At 45.7% G+C, this 24,804-nt stretch overlaps 1 protein-coding gene across 1 annotated transcript in view; it reads right to left on the bottom strand.

Annotated features, from left to right (window-relative positions):
• The window catches only part of SPAG1 (sperm associated antigen 1), a 1,072,862-nt gene that overhangs the window by 245,641 nt on the left and 802,417 nt on the right, over nucleotides 1-24,804 (bottom strand). Inside the window, exon 15 of the mRNA XM_086966056.1 lies at nucleotides 20,575-20,716. Coding sequence (XP_086822182.1) covers nucleotides 20,575-20,716 — 142 coding nt within the window. The remainder of the gene's footprint in view (nucleotides 1-20,574; nucleotides 20,717-24,804) is intronic.

The following is a 24,804-nucleotide window of genomic DNA, read 5'->3' as shown; positions in this document are numbered from 1 at the left end:
TAGGGCACCTAAGTAACCCTCTCGTCCCATCTGATAGTGCTCTAAATGGAAAGCCGGGTTGGTAGGTGATCCGTGGACCCAGGAGTTGATGGAGATCAGTTGGGAAGCCCAATAGTAGAGGCGCATGTTTGGCAAGGCGATACCCCCATCATATCATCCCTGAGTTAGTTTATTCAGAGCAATTCGGGGCGCCTTACCATCCCATAGGAGGAGCCGCAATTCACCCTCCAGCGCACGGAAAAAGGAGTCAGCAATTGGGTAGGGACAATTTTGGAGGACATATAAGAAGCGTGGACGTGCCAACATTTTAAAGAGAGCTGCCCTACCCGGGAGGGAGAGTGGCAGCGTACGCCAGTGGGAGATGTCACTATGGAGCCTCTGGAGCGGGCCCTTAAGGTTGTGTTCGTAAAACAGTTTGGGATCAGGAGTAACAAAAATACCCAAGTACTTGAAGCCATCTTTGGCCAGGCGATGGAGAACCCTCTCAGGGGCACAGGTGGAGGGCCATGGAGACATAACAGGGCCGATTTGGACCAATTGATTGAAAACCCAGAGTAGTTCCCGAAGTTTCTGATGACATAAAACAGACTATTAATGGAGGACCTGGGGGAGGAGACATACACAAGGATGTCATCCACATAAAGGGAGATTTTATCAATCGTATCATCATTACATCTCAGCCCTTTGATTGAGGCATCCATATGAATCCAATGGGCTATAGGTTCCAATGTAAGTACAAACAAGAGGGGGGAGAGGGGACATCCCTGTCGGGTTCCCCTATGCAGTTGGAATTGTCTGGATGTATGGGTGTTGACTCGCACCTGGCCTAACAAGTCGGTGTATAGCAATCGGACCCACTGGATAAAAACCGGGCCAAAGCCAAAACGCTTCAAGACCTCAAAAAGGTAAGACCATTCTATGGAGTTGAATGCTAGAGGGGCATCTAGGGACAGAATTGCGGCATCCTCCTGTATGTAGGGTTGCCTGCCCATTACGTTATGAAATCTGCGGAGGTTTAAAGCTGTGTTCCAGCCCGGAAGGAATCCTGACTGATCGTCATGTACTAGGGAGGGGAGAACTTTGAGGAGTCTGGTGGCCAGGAGTTTGACCAGAATCTTAACCTCAGCGTTAATGAGAGAAATCGGCCTATAGGATCCGCAGTCTGTGGGCGGCTTATTGGGCTTAAGAATGACAGCTATTTATTTATTTAAATAATAAATAATAAATAAATAAGAATGACAGCTATGGAGGCTAGACGTTGGTCTAGTGGCAAACTGCCCCTTTCCAGACTTTCCTCAAACATCGCTTTCAAGTGGGGAATCACTTCTTGGGCCATTCCCTTGAGGAATTCAATGGGGATACCATTAGGCCCCATAGCCTTGCCTGAGTTGATAGCATAGAGGGCGCTTGTAAGCTCTTCAGTTGTGAGGGGCGCGTCCAATTCCTCCCTATCCGAGTCGGAGATAGTGGGTAAGCGCATCTCCTCCAGGAGGCGGAATTCGTCCGCTGAGTAGTACGCTCTCGAGGAGTAGACCTCTTCTAGGTGGTCTGCAAAGGCCTCAGCTACGTCTAGTTGGTCTGTGATACCCGAGGCATCAGAACAAATCAATAGTGGAACCCATCTAGATCCTTGTTCGCGGCGTTCCAGCCACGCGAGCATTTTGCCTGCTCTGTCCCCTATCTCATAGACTCGGTGGTGAGTTTGCAACAGTTTCGATTGAGCCTTTTCCAAGGCCAGCATTCTGTATTCCGTTTGTTTCAGCTGGAGACGGGCAGCGGTTTCAATGGATGGGGTAGTGTTAAGGTCTGATTCTAAATTGAGCAACTCCGACTCGGTTTGAAATAGCAGTTCGGCCTGTTTACGTTGATATCCAGATTTAAGAGCGAGTGCCCTCCCTTTAATGACTGCTTTATAGGCTTCCCAAATTGTTACGGCTGATTGGACTGAGCCAAGGTTCTCAGCAAAATAATATTCCGTATGTTCAAGCAGGCTGTCTCTGATGTCCGGAATTTTTAGAAGCCATTGGTTGATAACTATGGGACCCCTGATCACTTGTCGGTGGTAGGTGAGTTTGACAGTGAGGTGAGAGTGATCCAAGATACCTCGGGGGAGCCCCTTTGGGTTGCGAAAGAGGCCAACGTCTGCCGTATGGCAAAGAATATAGTCGATGGGGGACACGCTGTTGTGGGCATTGGAATAATGTGTAAAGAATGGGGTATAAGGGTGTGATGCCCGCCAGAGGTCTTCTAAGCCCATCGCCTGTGCAAATTCCAAAAGGTCCGAAGGATTAGTTACTTACCTGTAATCCTAGTTCTCTTCCAGGGGTATACTCATCAAAGTCATAAGCACTGAATAGTCCCGCCCTCGTGCGGGACCCCGGAGCAATAGCCAATAATAGGCATATATCTATATATATATATATATATATATATATATATATATATATATATATATATATATATATATATACACACATACATATAAATACACATATAATAACTATATATATATATAGATAATATGCATTATACATATGCAGCCCAAAATAACCATACTAGGCTCAAAAGACTGCCCCCAAATGCCTGAAACAAATCTTTACATTTGTTAAATAAAGACATATAAATGACATTATATGAAAATGCAAAGAAGAAAGCACTGCCTTTGTGGTCTTTGAAACACACCACCTTTATTTTCAAAGGTAAAACAGGCAGGACCATAGAGGCAGCTTTAGCCTAGATAGGCTGCATTGTAACAATAGGAAAAAAACTGGCGCTGTGCCTTTAAGACCTCTATGAGCCTCCAGGCTCCCATCATGCACCACAGGTGACAGTTAGGTCAGTTCTTTTTGGACGGCGTATAACAGTGTAAACACAGCATGGGTAATGCGTAAAATAGCCAGTTCTGATATTCGTCCGGGGAGGAGGGTGGGTGTGCTTATGACTTTGATGAGTATACCCCTGGAAGAGAACTAGGATTACAGGTAAGTAACTAATCCTTCTCTTCCAGGGGATACTCATCAATAGTCATAAGCACTGAATAGAGTAGCAAGCCCATCCCATACCCTGCGGACGAACACCAGACCTTCTAGACAGCACACTCTTATGTGAATTACCCAAACAAATTTCTCAGTGATGCCTGACCAACTTGGGCATCGGCCTGAGCATCAGAATCAAGGTAGTAATGGCGGGCAAATGTGTGAACCGACCGCCACGTAGCTGCCTTACAAATTTCATGTACAGGAACATTTTAAACATTGCTATAGTAGCAGCCTTTCCTCTAGTGGAATGAGCTCTAGGTCTACTCGGGAGCTGCTTTCGTGCCAACTGATAACATAACAAAATGCATGACACAATCCATCTAGAAATGGACCTCTTAGTAGCAGGAAAACCCGTATTTAGAGGACCATAGTTCACAAATAGATGATCAGTCTTTCTGACACTCTTAGTTTTATCAAGGTAAAACTTCAAAACTCTTTTAAATCCAAAGAGTGCAGAGCTCTTTCTGCAGAAGAGCTCGGAGTAGCAAAAAACGTAGGTAGTGTCACTGATTGATTTATGTGAAAATCCGAGATTACTTTAGGGAGAAATCTCGGATGAGTCCGAAGTACCACTCTATTCGCATGGAAAACGAGATAGGGTTCTGTTGCACAAAACGCCTGATTCTCGCTCACCCTGCGCGCAGAAGTGATAGCTACAAGGAAAGACACCTTTCACAACAGATGTTGAAGAGAAGCTCTATGTATAGGTTCGAATGGGGGAGCCATCAATTTAGACAAAACCACATTAAGCTCCCAAGGAGGTGAGGGGGCCCTCACGGGAGGATACACCTTCCTGAGAACCTCCAGGAAATCCTTCACAACTGCCATTTGAAAGAAAGAAACCTGAGTTGGGGACTTTCGATAAGCTGTTATTGCTGCCAGATGGACCTTAATAGATGAATACTGTAAACCTGCTTTGGCCAAAGAAAGTAAGTATGGTAACAGTACCTGTTCCTGACCTCGAATGGGGTCATGACCTTCAGCAGCACACCACGTGAAAAATCGCTTCCACTTGAAAGCATATGTCTTTCTTGTAGAAGCTCTCCTTGCCTCCTTTAAGATGAACATACAGTCCTGAGAGAGACCTAGGTGACCATACTGGACGAACTCAGGTACCATACTGCTAGCTTCAGGGACGGCAGGTTGGGGTGGAACACCCTGCCGTTCTCTCTCGTCAGCAGATCCGGAAAGCAAGGAAGTCTCTTGTGCGGTATCTTGGAGAGATGCAGGAGATCCGGGTACCACCATTGGCGAGGCCAATCCGGAGCCACCAGAATCATGTCTGTCTTGGAATTGTACAGTTTCTTGATCACCAAGGGAATGAGTGGAATCGGTGGAAAAGCGTAGAGTAACGTCTCTGTCCAGTCTATCCACAGAGCATTCCCCTTGGATCCTCGTTGTGAGTACCTGGATGCGAAGACGCGGCATTTTGCGTTTTCGGCGTCTGCAAAGAGATCGATCTCTGGTAACCCCCAGGTTTGAAAAACGTCTCTTATTACTTCGTCTTTTAAGACCCAGTCGTGCGCTTCTGCGAAGTGTCTGCTTAGTTCGTCTGCTTGGACGTTGAGGACATCGGGCAGATGGACAGCTGAAATTTTCATACCCCGAGCCAGAAGCCACTTCCAGATTGCTTGCGCTTCCAGCGACAGAGGTCTGGATCTCGTTCCGCCCTGCTTGTTCAGGTAGTACATTGTTGTTGTATTGTCCGTCTGAACAAGCAGAGAGGATGTCTTGAGCACAGGAAAGAAAGCCTTGAGAGCTAGATGGACAGCTCTGAGCTCCAACATGTTGATGTGATACAACTTTTCTTTCTCCGACCACACTCCTTGAACTTGAAGTGACTCTTGATGAGCGCCCCAACCCTGCAGGGACGCATCTGTCACCAGGGATCGTTTGGGCATGTCCTCCTGAAAAGGTACTCCCACAACCAGATGACTCCGCTGCATCCACCATTGAATGGAGATTCGCACCGATAGAGGCAGTGATAGTTTGTCTTCCCATCGGTTTGAAAACTGGGACCACTGATCCTCCAGCGACTGTTGCAGAGGTCTCATGTGTAGCCTGGCATTTGGAACAAGGAAAATGCAAGACGCCATGGATCCTAGCAGAGACGAGATCTGTCTGGCCGTTGGTCGAAGAGTCTTTAACATTGTTTGGCACTTGAGGAGAATGGATGATAGTCTCTCCTCCGAAGGATACGCTTTTGCGTCCTTTGAATCCAGAAGTGCGCCCAAATAGTGGATCCTCTGTGTGGGATTGAGGATAGACTTCTTGAAGTTCACGTGCAGACCTAGTCTTCACAGCTGATGAATACAGAACGTGAGATGTTGCTGAAGTAGAACTGGAGAGGCACTCTTTAATCAGCCAATCGTCTAGATAGGGATAGACGAAAATATGCCTCTTTCTTAGGAAAGCCGCTACGATTGCCATGCACTTTGAAAAGGTGCGAGGAGCTGACTTTAGCCCGAAGGGCAAGACTGCGAACTGGTAATGATTGGTTTGAATGCAGAACCTTAGAAACTTCCGATGTTTTGGGGCAACGGGGATGTGAAAATACGCATCTTGAAGATCAATGGAGCACATCCAGTCCTTTTGATGCAAGAGTGGAATTTTTTGGTGTAACGCCAGCATTCTGAACTTTTCTCACCGAATGAACTGATTGAGGCGCCTGAGATCTAGTATGGGCCTGAACTCCCTGCTTGGACCTTTCTTTTGAACTAGAAAGTAACGGGAGTAAATTCCTTTTCGACGTTGTGTCCTTGGGACCTCTTCGATGGCTTTCTTTAGGAGTAACACTGACACTTCCTTTTTTAAAAGGTGAAGACGATGGAATACAGTCTTTTGAGGAAGAATTGAAGGTGGAGGAAACTTGAACCCGATTGCATATCCATTTTGCACAATATTCAGCACCCATGCGTCGTTTGTGATGTTTTTCCACTCCTCCAGGTAAAAACGCACACTTCCCCCACCGGAGTGGTCAACGGGCTCAGGGGAAGCAAACACTCACTGCTTTTGCTGTTGCTGCTTGTTTCCAGGAGCAGTCTGTCTGGAAATTCCGCCTCTTCCTCTACCAGGACGACGCTGGGAGAACTGAGATCTTCCTTGATTCTGTTGTGAAGACCATTGAGGGGTTTGAACCCTCTGCTGGCCCTGTCTCCGATCATAAGGACGGTATTTTTTCTTAAAATTGTCCTTCCTCTTTTCGAGACCTACAGCTCTCACAGTATCCAGCCCTGTCTTCATTTTTGACATTTTGTCATCAGCATGAGACCCAAAGAGCGTTTTCCCATTAAAAGGCAGGTTTAAAATGTGGTGCTGGGCTTCAGGTTTAAGTCCCGTAAGTCTTAGCCAAGCTGAACGTCTCGCGCAAAGACCATGAGCATAGCCATGCGTGGATAGATCGGAAGCATCCGCAGCTGCGCTAATCACCTGATTAGACACTAGCCCACCTTCATGAAGTATTTCCAGGAAGTCATTCTTGTCTTCTTTGGGAAGTTTTTCAGAGAACCGGGATAAGGAATCCCAAAGAGAACGGTCATAGCGACCCAACAAAGCGGAGGCGCTGGCAACCTTCATGTAGGAAGCAGAAGTGGCACACATTTTCTTTCCTACCGAATCCATAGTCTTGCTGTCCTTGTCTGGGGGAACAGACGAGGTCGTCGATCCATTCTGATTTTTACGTGCCGCTGAGACCATGACCGAATCAGGTTGCGGCTCTGCTCTTAAAAATAACGGGTCAATGTCCGGAGCCCTGTACTTCTTTGCGATCCGTGAGGGAACCGCTCCCAAAGAAGCCGGTGTCAGGAACTTATGTTCGGCAGGCTCCAAGAGACCTGGAACCAGAGGAAGTAAAGGTCTCGATGATAATCTTTGATGTAAAGTTTCTAAGATAACTGTAGTCTTCGCAGTAGAGACAGGCATCTCTATATTAAGTTTCGCTGCTCCCCGGCAAAGAACCTCATTAAATGTGATTACGTCATCAATCGGCGATATCCTGCTTGGAGGAGTCGAAGATAACGTCGGTGAGTAATATCTCTTCGAATTCGTAGATCTTGTCGAGGATCTTGTATCACGTCTCTTGGATGATCGGTGATGTGAAGACCTCTGAGAAGGTGAAGCCCGCCTTCTCACGGATGGAGACTTCCTCTGCGGAGTACGCTGTCGCCTTCCAGGAGACTGGGTCACTCGTAAAAGAGGTGACCTTGATCTTGACACGGGTCTTTCCGACACCGGCGACCTGGACCTAGACTTTGGAAGATTGATTCTCCTTATCTTCCAGTCTCTAAGTTCTCCCAACCATCGTGGGGAGATGTTAGCCCCTGTAGGCGATGGCGCTCTTGAAGGCTCTGGAGAGATCTGTACTATATTCAGCCCAGGGGATAAGGATGAACTCCCAGAAACAGCCACAGAAACCTGAGATCGGTCTTTAGAAACCGTTCTATGTCGTTTAGCTGCAGGAGACGTGGAGCGTGGTCTCTTCGACGTCGATCTTTCCAAAGGTGATCTTCTCGGCGTCGACCTCTTCGGCGGCGTCCTCCTCGGCGGCGTCCTCCTCGGCGGCGTCCTCCTCGGCGGCGTCCTCCTCGGCGGCGTCCTCCTCGACGGCGGTCTCCTCGACGGCGGTCTCCTCGACGGCGGTCTCCTCGACGTCGAGTGTCTCTTAGGTGATGGAGTCAAGCGCCTCGACGACGACGCTTTTTTAGGCGTCGTGTGCCTCGACGCCAACTGGTCAGGGCTCTTCGACGTCGAAACCTCAATGCCCGGTTCGACGTCGGTGTCATAGCGCCTCTCGACGGCGGCCTTGACTGTTCTTTTGAGCCTCTCGACGGTGAACGTCGACGAGACGACGTCGAGTCCCTTCCTCTCGTAGTCGTAGGGGAGCCAGACTTGGATCGCCTACGCTCATGGCGTCTCTCACCTCTCATCGACGGCGAATCCTTCTTCGACGTCGACGGAAGACGTGACACTGATTGACGATTTCGAACATACCGGAACTCTAGAAGAAGATCTGTCCCTCGAAGTCGACGGGGAACGATGTTTTCACTTCTCCCCTCTTTCCTTATGTTCTTTCCGCTGAGAAGAAGGTTTCCTGGAGTGAAGTTCTTCTCTTCCACTCACGGTTTCACCTCTGTCATGCAGGAACTGAAGCCTACTCTTCTCCCTCTCTCTTAAAGTTCTGTTTGTTAACTTGCTGCAATGGTAGCAAAGTTCTGGCTTGTGTGTAGATGGAAGACAAGCCACACAGACCGAATGAGGGTCGGATTTGGACTTTTTTTTCCACAGGCCGGGCACTTAATAAATAAGGCAGGCATTGTGACTGGAAAAAAAGGTAAAAAAAACCCACAAAAATTGTTGAATTAGTCAGATAAAGACTAAAGATGTCGAGTAAAGACAAAAAATTTAAAGAACTACCAGAAAAAAGTGAAATAAAATCACCAACTGGCGAGCTCAATGCTCCAGGATCCTTACAGTAAGGAACCGGAAAAAAGAACTGACCTATCACCTGTGGTGCATGATGGGAGCCTGGAGGCTCATAGAGGTCTTAAAGACACGGCGCCAGTTTTTTTCCTATTGTTACAATGCAGCCTATCTAGGCTAAAGCTGCCTCTATGGTCCTGCCTGTTTTACCTTTGAAAATAAAGGTGGTGTGTTTCAAAGACAACAATGTCATTTATATGTCTTTATTTAACAAATGTAAAGATTTGTTTCAGGCATTTGGGGGCAGTCTTTTGAGCCTAGTACGGTTATTTTGGGCTGCATATGTATAATGCATATTATCTATATATATATAGTTATTATATGTATATATATATATATATATATATATATATATATATATCTATGCATATTATTGGCTATTGCTCCGGGGTCCCGCACGAGGGCGGGACTATTCAGTGCTTAGGACTATTGATGAGTATCCCCTGGAAGAGAACATGGTTTATGGGAGCCACGTTGGGGGTGTTTATCTATAGCATCATCCATAGTCAAGTTAAAGTCCCCACCTATAACCAGTGTACCTTGGGGAAGGTCTAACACCAGGCGTTCGAGAGTCGACAGTGCATCTTTGCTTCGTGCCGGCGGGATGTAGGCTGAGATAATATTTAGGTGTCGTCCCTCCCATGTGGTCTTGGCCACCGCAAAGCGGCCCAGGGGGTCAGCCCACGTTTTAATACAGGTAAGTGGAAGACTTTTTTTTAACGAGTATACCGGTGCCCCGAGAACCTGAGGTGAACCCCACATGTGTTAATAGCTTGTACCCCCCTTGATTAAGTGCTCGACACGTGTTACCCATCAGGTGTGTCTCTTGGAGTAACACTACATCAGGTGCATGACGTTTAAGGTATTGCAACGTCACTCCTCTCTTTATCTTGCTTCCAAGTCAATTGACATTCCATGTCATGAGGGTGAGTGCCCTAGTGTGGGTTTGCGTCATGTTGTGAGGTATGGTGCAAGACATGGGGAAGGATTGTAGCCAAAAGCTGAGTTAGTCTGGTAGAAGGACCGACACCCTTAGAGGAGAAGAAGGTAATCAAGGCCGGACGACAGCGACTAATATGCCTTTGTGCAAGGAGGTCTCTGCAAGTGTGGCAAAAAATACAGTCAATACGGGACATACTGTTGTGGGCGCTGGAATAGTGTGTAAAATATGGGGTGTCGGGGTATAACGTCCGCCAGAGGTCCACCAAACCCATCGCCCTTGTAAAGTCTAGAAGCTGTGAGTTCTGTTTGTGGGAGCCCCGTCGGGGGTGCCTATCGATAGTATCGCCTATAGTCATGTTGAAATCCCCTCCAAGAACCAGCGTACCCTGGGGGAGGTCCAACAACAGTTACTCTAAAGTCGTCAGGGCGTCAGTACTCAGTACAGGGGGGATGTAGGCCGAAATAATGTTGAGCTGTCGCCCCTCCCACATGGATTCAGCCACCGCAAAGCGGCCCAGTGGGTCGGTCCACGTCTTAGTACATGTAAGCGGAAGGTTTTTCTTGACAAGGATAGCAGTGCCTCAGGAGCCAGAGGTGAACCCCGCGTGTACCAATAGTCTGTACCCCCCTCGGTGAGGTGCTCGACACGTGTTGCCCATCAGGTGTGTCTCTTGGAGTAGAACCAGCCCAGGGGCATGGCGTTTGAGGTATTGCAGCGCCACCCCCTCTTAATTTTGCTACAAAGGCCATTGACATTCCATGTCATGAGGGTGAGCGCGTCATGGTGGATTGTACAGCATGGGACGTACGGACAGGATTATAGCCAGGGGCTGAGCCAACCAGGAACAAGAAAAAAACCACAAGAAGGGTGCGGATGACATCTAAGGTCGGACGTCTGTGTCGAGTATGCCCATCTTCAAGGAGGACTCTGCAAAGTCTACAAACAACAAAAGAAAAGAAAAGAAGCCATCGAAGATGGAAAGAAATCAAACCAGAACACCCTAGAACCCCCCTCCCTCCCAAACCAACCCCCCTCCCTGCCCCCGGACTTCAAACTATCCACTCCCCAACTAGGCAGAGTGCCTGTCGCCCCCGAACATTGATGGGGTGTGTGGAGAGTCATGGGAGCCCTCGCTTAAAATTAACAGGAGTGTAGAGCCTAGTGCGCCTAAAAGCAAAGTACATCAGCAGTAGCATTCACACAGTACAGGAAAGAATAAAACCATCTGGACGATCCATTGTGTCTGGACCAGAAAAAAGATACGTGGAGACCAGGGGTGGGCACCAACCAGTGAACCCCAGGCCAGTCAGGGAGAGGTCTCAGCAATACCAGAATGGGCACCGGATAGCGACCTGTAATAACAGCGGAAAGAGAACGGGCAGCTGCACAAATCACTCCCACAGCCTACAAAGGAAGGGATCTAATCCAACTTAAGTCAAAGATAACAGCAATGGCATTTACATATCACAACAATGCAAAAAGGACTAGGCGAACCCCAGCGTCGAAGTCACAAAGGAAGTTGCGTGGAGAGCAGTCATAGGTACAAACCAGACAGTGCATGATCGGACCAGGGTAAATGTGCTCTGAGTTATGCAGCCTGTCGCAGGGCAGGAAAAGAAAATCTCCCCCTCGGACCAACCAGTGGAGTGGGGCCATATAATCAAGATCTTCATTGTCCTCCCTGGGCAGTGTCAGTGAACAAATCCTGGCTCTCTAGCGGCATGTCCGGGATTGAGCGGTCGGCCGATCGCCGTAGGCGATTCTGAGTGGCATCTGACTGACGCCACCCCTCAAGCCAGTCCCAAACATCCGCAGGGGATTCAAAAAACCAAGTCTTGCCCTCCGATTCAACACGTAGCTTAGCGGGAAATAGCATGGCATAATTTATGGATTGATGCAATAGAAAGTGAGAACTACCCTGCCAGGGTATGATTACATGGTCCCATCAGTGAGATCCAAAGGATGAATGGGGGGGGGGGTGACATAGGTTAATGCTTCGGAGCCAATGATATATCAAACACATTCAGAGCAATTTGTGGAAAAGTAGAAACGTTTTTATTTTTTAAAACAACAATTCATACGTAGGGTCCATGGAATAACTTTCTAAAGCATATGTATAAACACAGGGAAAAATTGTTTTTCTCTTAGGGCTAAATAAGTATCATCATTAAAGGTTCATACAGGGAATAAGAGTTTATTAGCGTCCACACACTCCCACAGTCATTCACTAAACAAACATACACATCTCAATCTCTCTCACTATTGAAATAATGCAGACATACACATACAAGCATAGAAGGACCTAGGGCCTGCAACATCACAATCAATGGTTGCTAGGGTAGAAAAAACAACATGGAGGCAGTTAAAGATGAGGTGCAGTAAGTAGTAATACTACACTGGAGGCCATCCATGTAGATCACGCCAACGCGCGTTTCAATGCAAGGCCAGTTTAGGCTGAATCTTCATCAGGGCATTAAAGACCAGGGAGGGGGACAAACACACTTTTCTCATTGAAGAGCCTTATCATCATAAATTCTTCATTAATTCAGATAGGGTTCCCGCAGATGGGGGATTCTCACGGGTCTATATAGGTGAGAGCCAAACGAGCTTCCGGATTAAACAGGTCCTAATGGGAAATTGGATAGCGAGCACATCTTTTTCCGGTTTCCTTCACAGGCGGTGCATCCCATTAGGAGAGACTCTGAGGGAAGAACCATACGCTAATTATGCAAACGTTCTGTAGGTTATCACTTTAGGCATAATCTGGCAAGGTCAGGAATGAAGAGGCCAGATGGAAGGGATGGGGCAAACAGCAAGTCCCCTGTAGCCGCCGGGATCGGCGTCCCGCACGGCGACCGGGCTATGAGGCGGACCCTTCAGTATCCACTTGGAAGTCAGGGGTGTCCGGACTTAAAAATCCGGAAAGGAAGAAGAGCTGTGGTGGGTCGCAGGGTCGGCGTCCTCTCTCGCCGGCGGCAGGGGACAGAGATAGATTGAGCACGAAGTGCCTTTTTGACTTCTAGAAAACTGCGCCGACGAGTTTGAACTTTCATCGTAAAGCCAGGGAAGATCATGATCTGGGCATAATCCAGGCATAAGAGCGGTCCCGTTCGTGCCGTCTGGAGGATGACATCACGGTCACGAAAATTAAACACTCGAGCAATGATGGGGCGGGGGGAGCATCCGGCTTCGGCCTACCCCCCGGGACCCTATGCGCCCGCTCAATTGCTTCGGTTGGAGATGTTTAAGAATCAGGTCCTCTACAATTAGGTCAGCAGCCGGCTCCTCCAGTCACTCCGGAACCCCTAAGATGCGGAGGTTGTTGTTTCTCGCGCGCCCTTCATAGTCGCTGAGGAGCTCCCCCATTTGCCACTGTTGCTTTTGGAGTTGGGACACCTGTTGCTGGAGGGTGGAGGTGTCGTCTATAAGCGCCGCGGTCTTCACTTCCATGTCCATTACCTTGGTGTCCATCTTGCGGAGGTCCGCCCGCAGCCGTGTCACCTCAATGGCCAAATCTATGCGGGTCTCCAACGACGAACGGACACCAGCGATCGTCTCCATTACGCCCTCCTGTGTGGGGGACCTCGTTGCTGCGGCGGGGGGGGGGGGGTGGGTCAGTCGCTTTTTTTGGCAAGGTCTCAAGGTTGGCATCTGTAGGCTCCCCTTTAGAACCCCACGAGAGCTTATTAAGCTGTCTTTGGGTAGAGGGCTTGCTTCCTTTATTTGAGGCCATCTCGGAGTCCAGTGCGTATAGACTATCGCAGTAACGCAGAAGTGAGGTGCATACAAACAAGAGGGGACCCTCAACACCCCGGACAGGTAAGCAGTCACCACACCCGGCAGGACAGTATCCACAGAGAGCCGCTTCACAAGACGTGGGTCGGGGGAGGTGAGAAAAAGCGACCACAGGGCACAGGGGGGGATGGAAGGCGGGCGCTCTACTCACAATGTTGCAGCCCGCAGGTCATGTATTCTGGTCCTCCGCAGGGGGGGGGGGGCTCAACCCGCTCGACCAGGAGGAGGGAGGGGGGGGGACACCCTAGGACCAGACAGCTACGCAGGTTTCAGAGGCCGTTGGAAAGGCCGCGGCGTCGCCGCGCAGCATCGCAGAGTAACAAGGCAGGGGGCTCTGACGCCAGGGCCAAAGGATCGCCCAATCGTCACTTAATTGCAGCCTCTAGGCGGTACCCCCAGATGTTTGGAGGGCAGGACCTCCCTAAGTGTAAATCTATCCAGCCTCAATACGCCTCAGAGGTCGGGGCAGGCACAGGCTCCCGATGTCGGTCAGTGGGTCTGGAGGAGCGAGCACCCCCTCCAGGCATTCAAAACGAGCACCAGCTCGCTCCGGTTTCTCGTCCGTCGGCAGCTGGGCCCCCCAAAGCTCCCAAGAGTCCTCAGCAGCACTAGGAGCAGGTCACAGGGGCAAGGAGCAGTCTCCCCAAGCAGTACGACCAGCCGCTAGGAGCACAGGCAAATCCGGTACAACTGGGCAGTGCAAAGGCGGTCCCCTGCTACAGGCCCAAAGCCGGGGACTTGCATAGGCAATGGCTCCGGGTGACAGGGAGGGCTCAGTTTCGGCTGCTGCGGTCAGCGCCCACGGGACCAAGCAGAACCGGACCAGCAGGGAGATGTGGGCATCCGCCCCCCCAAGCTCCGTCGGGACCGAATAGCAATGTTTACCGCAATCAGGTGTGTACAGCAGCCCCGGAGTCAGGCTATATCTTGTATTGGGGTTCCAGTCGCCATGTTGAGGCTGGGAGTGGGCAGGGCCTCCAGAATAAGCTGTGGCACACGGGGGTCCAGCGGCCGGCAGGGAGCAGACGGGGCCGGCCTGGCGGTCAGCACAGCTATATCCCTTAGCACAGGGGCAAAAACAGGGCACTGGCACAGGACAGAAGTTCGAAATAGCAGCGAGGGCCGAGGAGCCGCCTTAGAGTGCGGCCATTCCTCTCGGCTGCAGACCACGCCCCCCACTGTGAAGCCTTTTGAATCCCTGAATCCATTCCGCCTCCAATAATGAAGATATTCATTATATGACTGCACACAGTAATACGAATCTCACACACAATCAGTGTGGGGAATTCAGCATCTGTATTCTGTAGTGCCAGCACTAGAGCCTTAAGTTCTGCCAACTCCGCAGAGCAATCACCAAGTGACTCCATGTAGGTTTTTTCAGGATGGAATTTTCCATCATACATGTGGCCTTTCAGGCATGCAGAAGAATATTGCGGTTTTGTTGGTATGACAGGTTGCACAGAACCATCAGTGTATAGGATGTAGTCATAGCGATCTAGAGACATAACTTCATTTGTTAGAGGATATTCTTTTTTGTACTGCAGAACTGCTTGTGTTTGTAACGTAGAGTCAAATCTGTAGTCTAAGTCTGTTGCAGTGAGCGAGTTTGCCCACTGTATCCATCTCGGATGCAGAGCTTTGCGTTTGGAACACTAGCTCTAGTAACTGCCTCTAAGATAGACAATAATTTGTTTCCCTTGTAACAGGGCACGCTCTCACACTACAGCAACCAGAATCTTATCAGTCAGTGCAAAACGCATTTCAGCACTTGTATAGAGATGCGATTTATATGCAGTCAGTACTGTGTCACCTTCATTGAACGTGACGTGTGTAGCCGGATGTCACCGCGATCACACGGATCAACAGGTGGATTGTGTTCACACGGGTGTAAATGTTTAGAAGCGATTATGTCAGCTTAGACTGAACATAAAATTTCAGTGTGTTCTTCTGTCCAATGTTCATTCTAAAAGTCTGGATATATAAGGTCGAATGGTTTTACCCGTTCTGCGTAATCAGGAACGTATTTTCTGACAAATTTAAAAATCCTAGCATGGATTGTAACCTTTTCAGAGTCGTCAGAGGTTGGAACAACGCACATTTTTTTAAAATCGAGTGGCCAGGCTTTTGCCTGCACTTGACAATTGATATCCCAAAAAAAAGACACTTAAGTGGGCATATTTTGATTTTTTTTTTATTGAATGTGTAGCCTATGTGAGCAAACCCCAAAATTATGCAATCTACTCTGGTTAAGGGCTCCATCAGGTCATCGTCTGTTAGGTATATGCCATCAACATATGACAATGCCTGATCATCAAAATTCTCAAGTAATTTTGTGACTCTGGCTGAAAACAGCCCGGGGCTGTTTTTTTAGCCCTGGAGTAAACAGCAGGATTGTTTCCGTGAAACTAGCGTCCCGAAAGAGGTCAGATATTTGCTTCTAGGCGCTATATTTTGGCAGAAGAATCCATTAGAGATATCTAGTGTTGATTTGTATTTCTTCCACACAAGGTTATTCATTAGTGTGGTGCCGGCGCTGTGTGCATTTTGTACTGCAAATACACGAGTAGCTGTGTTCAGATGTCTGTAATCTAATACTAGGCAATATGATTGATCTGGTTTCATTCATGGAAGAGGTGCATATTTCAATTACACCTTGATATTCAAGTTGTTCTAATACTTCCCTAACTTGTTGTGTTGCTTCAGTTTTGATTGGGTATGGTCTTTGAAGTTGTGCAGTTGTCCTTAATGGTATATCATGTTAAGGTTAACTGTCATCCCATCCTACATGGTTGCCGTATAACGCAGGAGCAAGCGCTAATGCCCACACCTTGGCGTATGCGTGTTTAAATGATTCTGGAAAGCGGTCGGAGAAAGCTGGTAAAATTACAGTTTCTTCTTTTGGGCGATTCATTACAAAGTTACGTGGCCAATCTTTTTCAGCCAGTGGGATATCATAAACCTCAGCGAGTTCCTCCCTTTCCAACCATAGTTGGACGTAGTATAATCGATGTGGGACACTTACCCTGGTATCTGGTGTTTCCACTGTGATATACTTACTCAGCGCTACTCCCACCAGACAATCCATCAGGTTCTGGCAAACTACTGACACTTCTGCCATGCTGTCCAGCATTGTCAATGCCCACGCCCCGTTTCAGAAGCAGAGTCCCCAAAATCCATGGTATGCCTAACTTTTAGTCTGGCTCGCTTCTTTCAAATTGAGGTTTTGATATTTTAGATTTGACTTCCAGTTTAATAATGTAGTCGGATGAGCGTTGTGAGTCCTTCCTTGGTTTCACGTACTCGTTTGATCGCCACTCTGACTGCCCTCCTCTCTCTGAATATCTATTGGAAGTATCCTGAAAGGAACACGAGGAACACATACCAGTATCCCGATACCTTTCTGTACAGGAGATCCACCCCATGATTTTGTTTTATCCTTGTTTTTCTTATTGTCGAACTTCTTCTTTGTTGAAGAAACAGGTGCTTGCTTAGAGTTATCCTTTTCAGAATTACTCTTCGTTTGTGGTTTTCCTGGTCTGGCCCCCAAATGATGTCTTCAGTGTAGCAGAGGTTTCTTTGATAATTCTAGGCAATTTGCGCTCCCGCTGGGCAGAAGTCCGATCACTTAGGCGTAGGTGTATAGCGAACGCTGCTGCTTCACCTTTAATATTACTCAAAATTATGGCAGATACTGCGGTAAAGTTGCCTATCAGTTTCATCCCCAAATCTAGGATAGGTGCTGCTCATTCTGAACTTGTTTCAGGACTTCAGGTAGACTGCCAGCGAAAGGGTACCATGTGCTCTGGTATATACTGCGGTAAAGACAGTGCCCCAAGTGGCACAATCGGGTGAGCCTTCCCAATTGGCAAGCAAACTGTTAAAATACAGTTTCTCCTGCGGGCCCATATCAGAGAATACTGCTTAAAGATGGTTTGTTTTTTGTGCGATCCATAATGGAATTTCTTCCCTTTTGGTGGGGATTTTAACCATTATTGCATTTAATGTTTGTTGTTGAAGCTAACTGAACCACTCAACCCCCACTCGAACAAAGGAAATTCCTCTTTAGAATGTAGAGACTGGTAGATGAATATCATAACCAAACCAATAAGTTGGATTCATCTTCATGGTGCAGATAATCATGGAGACACGGAATTATATACCCTTGGTCGGCTATTGATTACTTCGACCTTCTGTATCCCCATCAGGGAATAATACTCGTCAGGTACGGAGGGTGCTCCTTTGTCCTGAAGAAGACCCGCAAGCAGAGGCTATCAATCACCCATAAGCATTAAGACGGGTCGAAACGTCGACATCTCTAGTGAACCTCCTTGGACCACCAAAAACCCTAGTGTGTCAACGTGTACAATAAACGAATCGAATTTTTAAACACTAGGTTTTGAATTTTGAATGTGGACAAGTCGATACTGTTTGGAATTATTGTACCAGTATTGTATTTGTAACCATAGTCACCAATTCCTTTTCCTTCTTTTTCTTTCAATCACACGCGTCATTCTTGAGCACCACTTTTATGTACGTTCTTATGAGCACCCTCAATTTCGTACTTAAATATTACAAATATTGTAAATAAAAACTGTATATTGAACCTTTGATTTATAAAAGAAACATAACTGCTGGGCAGAATTAAAATGTACTGATCTTCCTAGAGTTTTTTGCTAGTTTATTGTTGGGTCTTGTAATCTCTTTAAGAATTTTGGATTATATACGAGGAGCAATTGAATGAAGGCTCAAACTAAGGAATTAATGATTATAAGTGTGAGTAAACCTCTGAATTGAATTCGGTCAAGGACCATTGTTTTTGATAACGTACTGTACCCAGGTCCAGGACCAATTTGGGTTACCCCATTTTTGATAATGGATGATGAAGCATGACACTCGCAAGAGTGTGTGAGGGCACTATATCTAAAAAGGAGGGATTCCCCCATCACTCTAGACAACCCAACTTTATTGAGATTGACCACTCTAATACTTCCTCTCCAACCAGAATAGGTTGTGACTCTCTTTGACCTTAGGAACAGCTACCCCTTAGTGTATACTACCCCTAAGGTAGGCCAAGGTAACCCCATGAGCACGGTGCAGTGTTTGTGAAAGGTAGGACATGTACTTGTGTGAGAGAGACATGTCCTGATAGTTAAATAATGTGTATTTCATTTTTCACTGTCGAAAGGCTATCTGTGCCATATGCTTATAATTGGGGTTGCTCTGTAACATTTTTATAGGCGTAACTTTCCATAGAACAAGATATGAAAATTGAGTTTGGACTCTCTGAACTCCGAATTTATTAACCCACCTTTTAGAAAAAGGTGTTTTTTTAAATCCTGTGTTTGAAAATGACACTTTTAGAAAGTGGGCATTTTCTTACTTTGTGCGCGAGAATCAAGAGGGAGAGAGAGGACCAGTTAGCTAGTCCAAATCCCCGGTTTATATGTAAGTAAATCAAAAGGAGACTAGCTAAAGATGGGGTTAGTCTGACATTAATATTGTTATTGTCATAGCGACTCAGTATTGTTGCGCCAGTTGGCGGTGGCACCTGTTGGGTGTCTTTAGAAAGCCCTCACCCACCAACCTAGTTGGTGGCATGCTTCATCGGGCCCACCCAGTGACACCTAGCGTGTCCCGGGTGTGCTTCGACGCCTGATTACAGCGGAGCAGGTATGTCACTGTGTGTGCGGTGTGAGGTGTTCAGAAAGGTGAGATTAAAACGGCTTGGCGGGTGGTCCCTGGGGTGAGGAAACCTTATTAAAAGGGCCTCCGTCAGCGGTTAAAAATAAGGCTGTGGGACGTTAGAGGCGGGTTACGACCTCCTACGTCCTAAGAGTGTCAACATGTTTCAGCCAGTGCCTTATTATTAATCTGGCTTTCTTCAGGACAATAAAAAATATGTGTAGGTTAAAATTAGGGGCTGTGTAGTGTAGTCTATGTGTCTACACGCCCTAAAGTGTATATAACTGTGAGAGGGGGGATTCCCTTCTCAAGATCACCTGTACATTTAACATTGAGAGACAGGGACAAGACAGACATGGGAGAGAAAGAGTCACTAGAAAATATTGATCATATGTTATGACAGCCGGCTTAATAGCGATTTAGTGCAGGCTATGAGCGGCTCAAGTGTAATGATACTGGTGGTACTATTATTGTGGAATCGCACTGGAACTTCGAGAGTGAAGTGATTTTAAACACCGGTATAAATACTGCAGTAGTGAATAGTGAAGCATTTTGGCGCAAGGTCTCCTTACCCCAGTGGTCCTCTTTCTCCCTACCAGGGCCACCCCTTGCCACTTCAATAACCTTGGAGCACAAGCAAGCCTCTAAAAGCGTAAGACATGGTCCTTGCGCCAAAATGCAAGTCATATTTTTGCAGCCAGTCAGGAAACTAAGATTATGTGCCTGGCACTGGCCACCCCCACCACATATGAACTACTTGAAACAGAGATTGCTCTTTATTTTACCTTGCACTTTACCATAGGAATAAGTAACTTCACATAGAGAAGTGGAGAAGTGTGGATCAATGGTTAGAGCGGCAGACCCTGATGCAGAGGTCTAGCCCGGGACCAGGGTTCAATTCCCGCCTCGGCGGGTCTTGGGCTAAAAAATTTCCTCGGACCTGATAATTCTCGCCTCAGTGCCTATTCTAATTCATGGGTCCCACACTGCAACTCTGGGCAATAGCTTGCTTAATCTCCACAACGGCCCCAACAACGCTAGGATGCCTGGCTTCACCTTGGGGGTGCCCAGGAGTGGGCACATCACAGGGAAAAGCCAGGAAGGGTTCCACAGCGGTATGCGTACAGGCGCCGAGATACCTCATGGGTAATTCGTGCGCCATACAAGTACTACTGCGCATTATATAGTCACTCCTGTAACAGCTGTTTTAAAATGTATTTAAAACCTGGGTATTTTAGCTAATTGGCATTTCTTTAAAGTCTGTCTGCTACCCACCTTCTTTGGGTTACGCTTTAGAGCTAGGATACTAATGAGGTGAGCTGTCTGTGCTTAATTAAATGCTAAGAAGATTAGGTCTGCCAGCAATATAGGAAAACATTATTTCCTGTTGTAGTGGGTTGTGCACTAAAACTACAAGGGATGTTAAGAGGTTTGCATCAAAGGGTTTCTACAAATGTGAAATACATAAAGAATCATTTGGGATTACACAAAAAATGCACAGTAACAGCACATTTAATTTTTAACAAAATGAAATCATGTCACAACGTGTCAAAAATTAATTTCTGAATGGAAGGAATTAATACAAATACCAAGGTGGAATAAAAATACTGTTGAAAGTTTGCCAAATTCAGGGCTTACCTGTTAGTGTATATGGAACACTCTTCAGAATTTAACTCCACACATGCGCTATACTTTCCTATTGCTTGCTTATACTGTGCCTTTTTCACAAATGCATTCCCTTCTTGTTTGAGTGACAGAAACATCTCTTCAGCTTTTTTACCTAAAAACCAAGATCAAAAAGTTACACATACACACACAATGTTGATAAGTTACACTGCTTGCCATGTAAACAGAAGTGAGATTCCGATTTGACAAACAGGGCTGTGCAAAGAGCTCAGTAATAATTGCAAACATAATATCAAGAAACTAATAGCACTCCATGCTTCTGAGATCAGTAAATTGTGTACCAGTAAACCGAGCAAAAAGTTATTTACCCAGCTTCAATATGTCAATGGAAACACAATTTAAAAACAAATTGTTATTGTATCATCACAGTTCCTGAATGGTTACTTTCTTTGGAACATCAGTGTCACCATGATTACTGAACCTGCACATCACACCTCTGCTGGACTTGATTCAAACTTAGAGTATCAAATATTAGCAGATGACAGACAACTGGTGGTCAAAATCACTAGGGTGCATCACATTTCAACTGACCGAATGCCTGGGACTACCCAACAGATACATGACAGTTGGTTACAGATTAATACATAAAAAGATTCAAAGGGTAAACCAATCTCAATTAGGGTAGCTACGATTAATAACATAATCATTACAATCTACCACTCTATTATATAATGTTAGAAATCTTCTCCTTCTTCAAGATGAGAATAATATATATATTTTTAAAAATCTTTTTTTATCCCTCCCCAATTTATAACACCTTACAGGGTCAACTAGTCATTACCGTACCTCAACTATGAAAAACAGTATACAATTAATGAACAAAAAAAACTTCACTAACTACAAGTTAGAAATAGAGCCAGCAATTGGTTGGTTGAGACATGCTGATTGTCAGAAAAGTATGGCTGGCCCTCCACTGACTCCATGTAGACGATAGTAGATCGCTTGTTCATTGTCACCTTAAGAATTAATCGGAGGTTCTGTAATGTGTTGGGCCTTACAGTTATTTCGATATCCATTAAATAAGAACATTCTGAATGGGTGACTGTTTTCAAACACTGCGCACAAATTTGTGGTAATGACAAAGATTTTCTAATGGGGTTTAATTGGGTGGAGATACATAGCAGAAGGATCTTAGGATCTCTGTGACAGTTGGGAATTGGTTATGTATTAATGACAATACCACCTACATATAGAGTCGCATCATCCATTAGTTATTATACAATAATACTGGAGACTTTAGTTTGTCGCAGACTATCTAAAATAAGATTTTTTGTTCTTTATTGAATAACAAGTTATCAGCAAAAGAGTATTAATGGTCGGATTAGAATATGGATAACAATATGAAATGTCTAAGTATACTGTCTCTAAATTAGAAAGAAGAACTAATGAATTATAAAGGTTCTGCCAAGAGTTAGGCTTATGTCCCTGATGACAGCCACTATGTGTAAATAAGTAGTTTTGTTTTTATAATTGTTATTTGGGAATTTGTTATGTATTAGTGAGAATACCATATAGTGTTTCAACGACCAGTTTGAATCATGGGTCTTCTCTGGTAGAATTGTTTGTATTGTTCAACTATCAATTGAACATTCTATAGAGTCTCATCATCCATTAGTTAAAATATTATAATACTGGGGACTTTAGCTTGTTGCTGACTATCTAAAATACGTTTTTAGGTCTTAATTGAATAAGTTATCAGCAAAAGAGTGTTAATGGTCTGATTAGAATATGGATAACAACATGAAATGTCTAAGTCTACTGTCTCTAAATTAGAAAAAAGTAGGAACTAATTAATTATAAAAGTTCTCTGACAAGGGTTGGGCTCATGACCGACCCTGACATCAGCCACTATGTGTAAATAAGTAGTTTTGTTTTTATAATTAACTTATTTGTGCGATTGATGTAAATAAATTACAAAGAGTGATAGATCATGGATGCTATGTGAACAAAGAAGAGTTTGGTTGATTATTTGTAAGGGAGTATGACTTTTTTTTTTTAATGATCATAAACTTATGATGTGTATATTGTTTATTCCAGCTTTGAAAAAGAGGTGTTACCTTGAAACATGTGTTGCCTGTGTTCTAATACAAGATTTTTGGCTTTAACCAAATATGGAATAAAGGAAATGAATATAATTATAATTTGAGTTCATCGTCTATTTGGAGCATCAATTATATTGAATTACAGAGGATTATTCTTTTGAACTAATACTTTAATGAACACTGCACAAGTGGGGATTGATGCCGGGGGATTGAGGCACCAGGCACATTTTCTCTGGACGCCTTTTCTTCTTCATTCTGCACTTGCACCCTCAACTATTTATGAATAAAACTGGGAAAAGCAAAGCCTCTAAAGGCTACTCCAGGAGATCACACTTCCACCACCGAACTAGACTGTGGAATGCCCGTCTTAATATTGTAGGTAACAATCTCCCCCAATATTAGAACACTATTAACAGCATTGCTATCCTAAGCTCTGTTGCTGGCACCAGGTAATTTAGGCAGTGTAGCACGCTAATACAGTTTGCCTTAGTTTTGCTCTATAAAGTCTTGGCCCGGAATTCAACACATAAAAGCTTTTTGCCCAATTAAGATCAGCCATACAATTCAAAAGGATCACAAAGTCTCACCCAAGAATTTAGCGCACATCAGCACCGAAATCCCAGATAATGCAACACACCTGCCTCCGTCAAATCAGGATCTGACACCAGCTACTGCCCAGTCAATCAAATAAAAAAGGACCACATACCATGTCTGACAGAGTCTGACCCAACAATCCAGTGGGAGACAACTTTCAGCACTCTATTTCACCCCCATCTAGGCCCAGGGTAGATCATCAAAAGGGTGTTCTCAGCAAAGGGCATCAACGACAATGTTATCACCTCTCTGGGTCTGCTCTGGCCACCTATTGTCAAAACCTGTGTTACTCTACAATCTCAGCTAACTTTTAATTATTATCTACAATGTAACACTGCATCATGAGCCTCATTCAATATCAGAAGCTGATCATACCATTATCAAGCTTAGACGTATGCCATGCAGACACTTACTCCAACTCCACTTCTGTACAACACATAGATCCACCCTCAAACACCTCACCAACCATCACAAACTACTGAGCACACTCCAAGTCATACTCATTAACACTATTTGTGCAGTATTCCAAGCTTCACACGTCGCAGTCATCATCACATTCCACAATCTGAAGGAATTCTTCATCACAGAAACATGGTTCACTGCTCCATCCCACAAGCAACAGCATCCAGTGTGCAGAAAGCACACATAAAAAGGCAGAGGCCTCATCATCCACAAGTCATCCTGATCATGCACTCTAGGTTTTTTAACTTTTTGGGTCAATAATCTTTTTCTTTTAATAACCTTGGGTCGCTGTAAACACCTTTTTGGTCAAGCGAGGCTTCAGACCTTGACCTTGCACTCACCATGTCGCTTACTACTTTATCCTCAGTCTGTCTTCATTTTCATTGGCTACTCTCGTGGGGGAACTCCACGAATGGGATTAGTGGTGGGTCATGGGCCACTCCTCTTCCTAAAAGTACTTGAAAGGACCAGTAACGTTTGAGATTATTTACGGGATTGCCGCTCTCTTCTGCTGTTCAAATTATAACCTTTTTTCTGTGTAACCGTATTTTTGTTTTTATTGTTTGAAGGCTATTTCGACCGTTACCTCACTTGTTTTATAGTGGGCTTTTATTTTACCCACATGTTTTGCCTATGTGCGCTACATCATTTCAACAATTTAGGGCTATTATCTCCTGTTTGTTTTATTAACCTTCTTTTATTAACCGGTGGAGGTTGTAAGTAGTGTTTTGTTTAGACAAACTCGGTGACCTGAGACTTAAATGTAAAAGGGTTGACAGATCCTAGCATAAGGGCTATGCCTCCTTTAGTGGTTCTGCCTATTAATTGTTTTTATCATGAACACATTAGATTACCCCGTTCAGTTTTTTTTATGACAGCCTTATTATCCCTGCACCCCTGGTAGAAGGTGGTTCTGACACTAGGGGCCGCCCAGATTTTTTGCTTTTTGAGCACCTAATTGTTGAGCTTTTACTGTGGGGGAGCCTCCTAATCTGGGACTCACCCACAGTGAACTCATAATGAAGGAGACTGCATGGAGATTTTACTGGTGTCCCCCTGGCTTGTCCAGGCGGCTGCGCAGCAG

Source organism: Lissotriton vulgaris, chromosome 4_1 (assembly GCF_964263255.1).
Source record: "Lissotriton vulgaris chromosome 4_1, aLisVul1.2, whole genome shotgun sequence".
In the NCBI taxonomy this organism is placed as follows: Eukaryota; Metazoa; Chordata; class Amphibia; order Caudata; family Salamandridae; genus Lissotriton; species Lissotriton vulgaris.
Note: the sequence above shows the minus strand (reverse complement) of the source record. Positions and strands in the feature narration are given on the sequence as shown.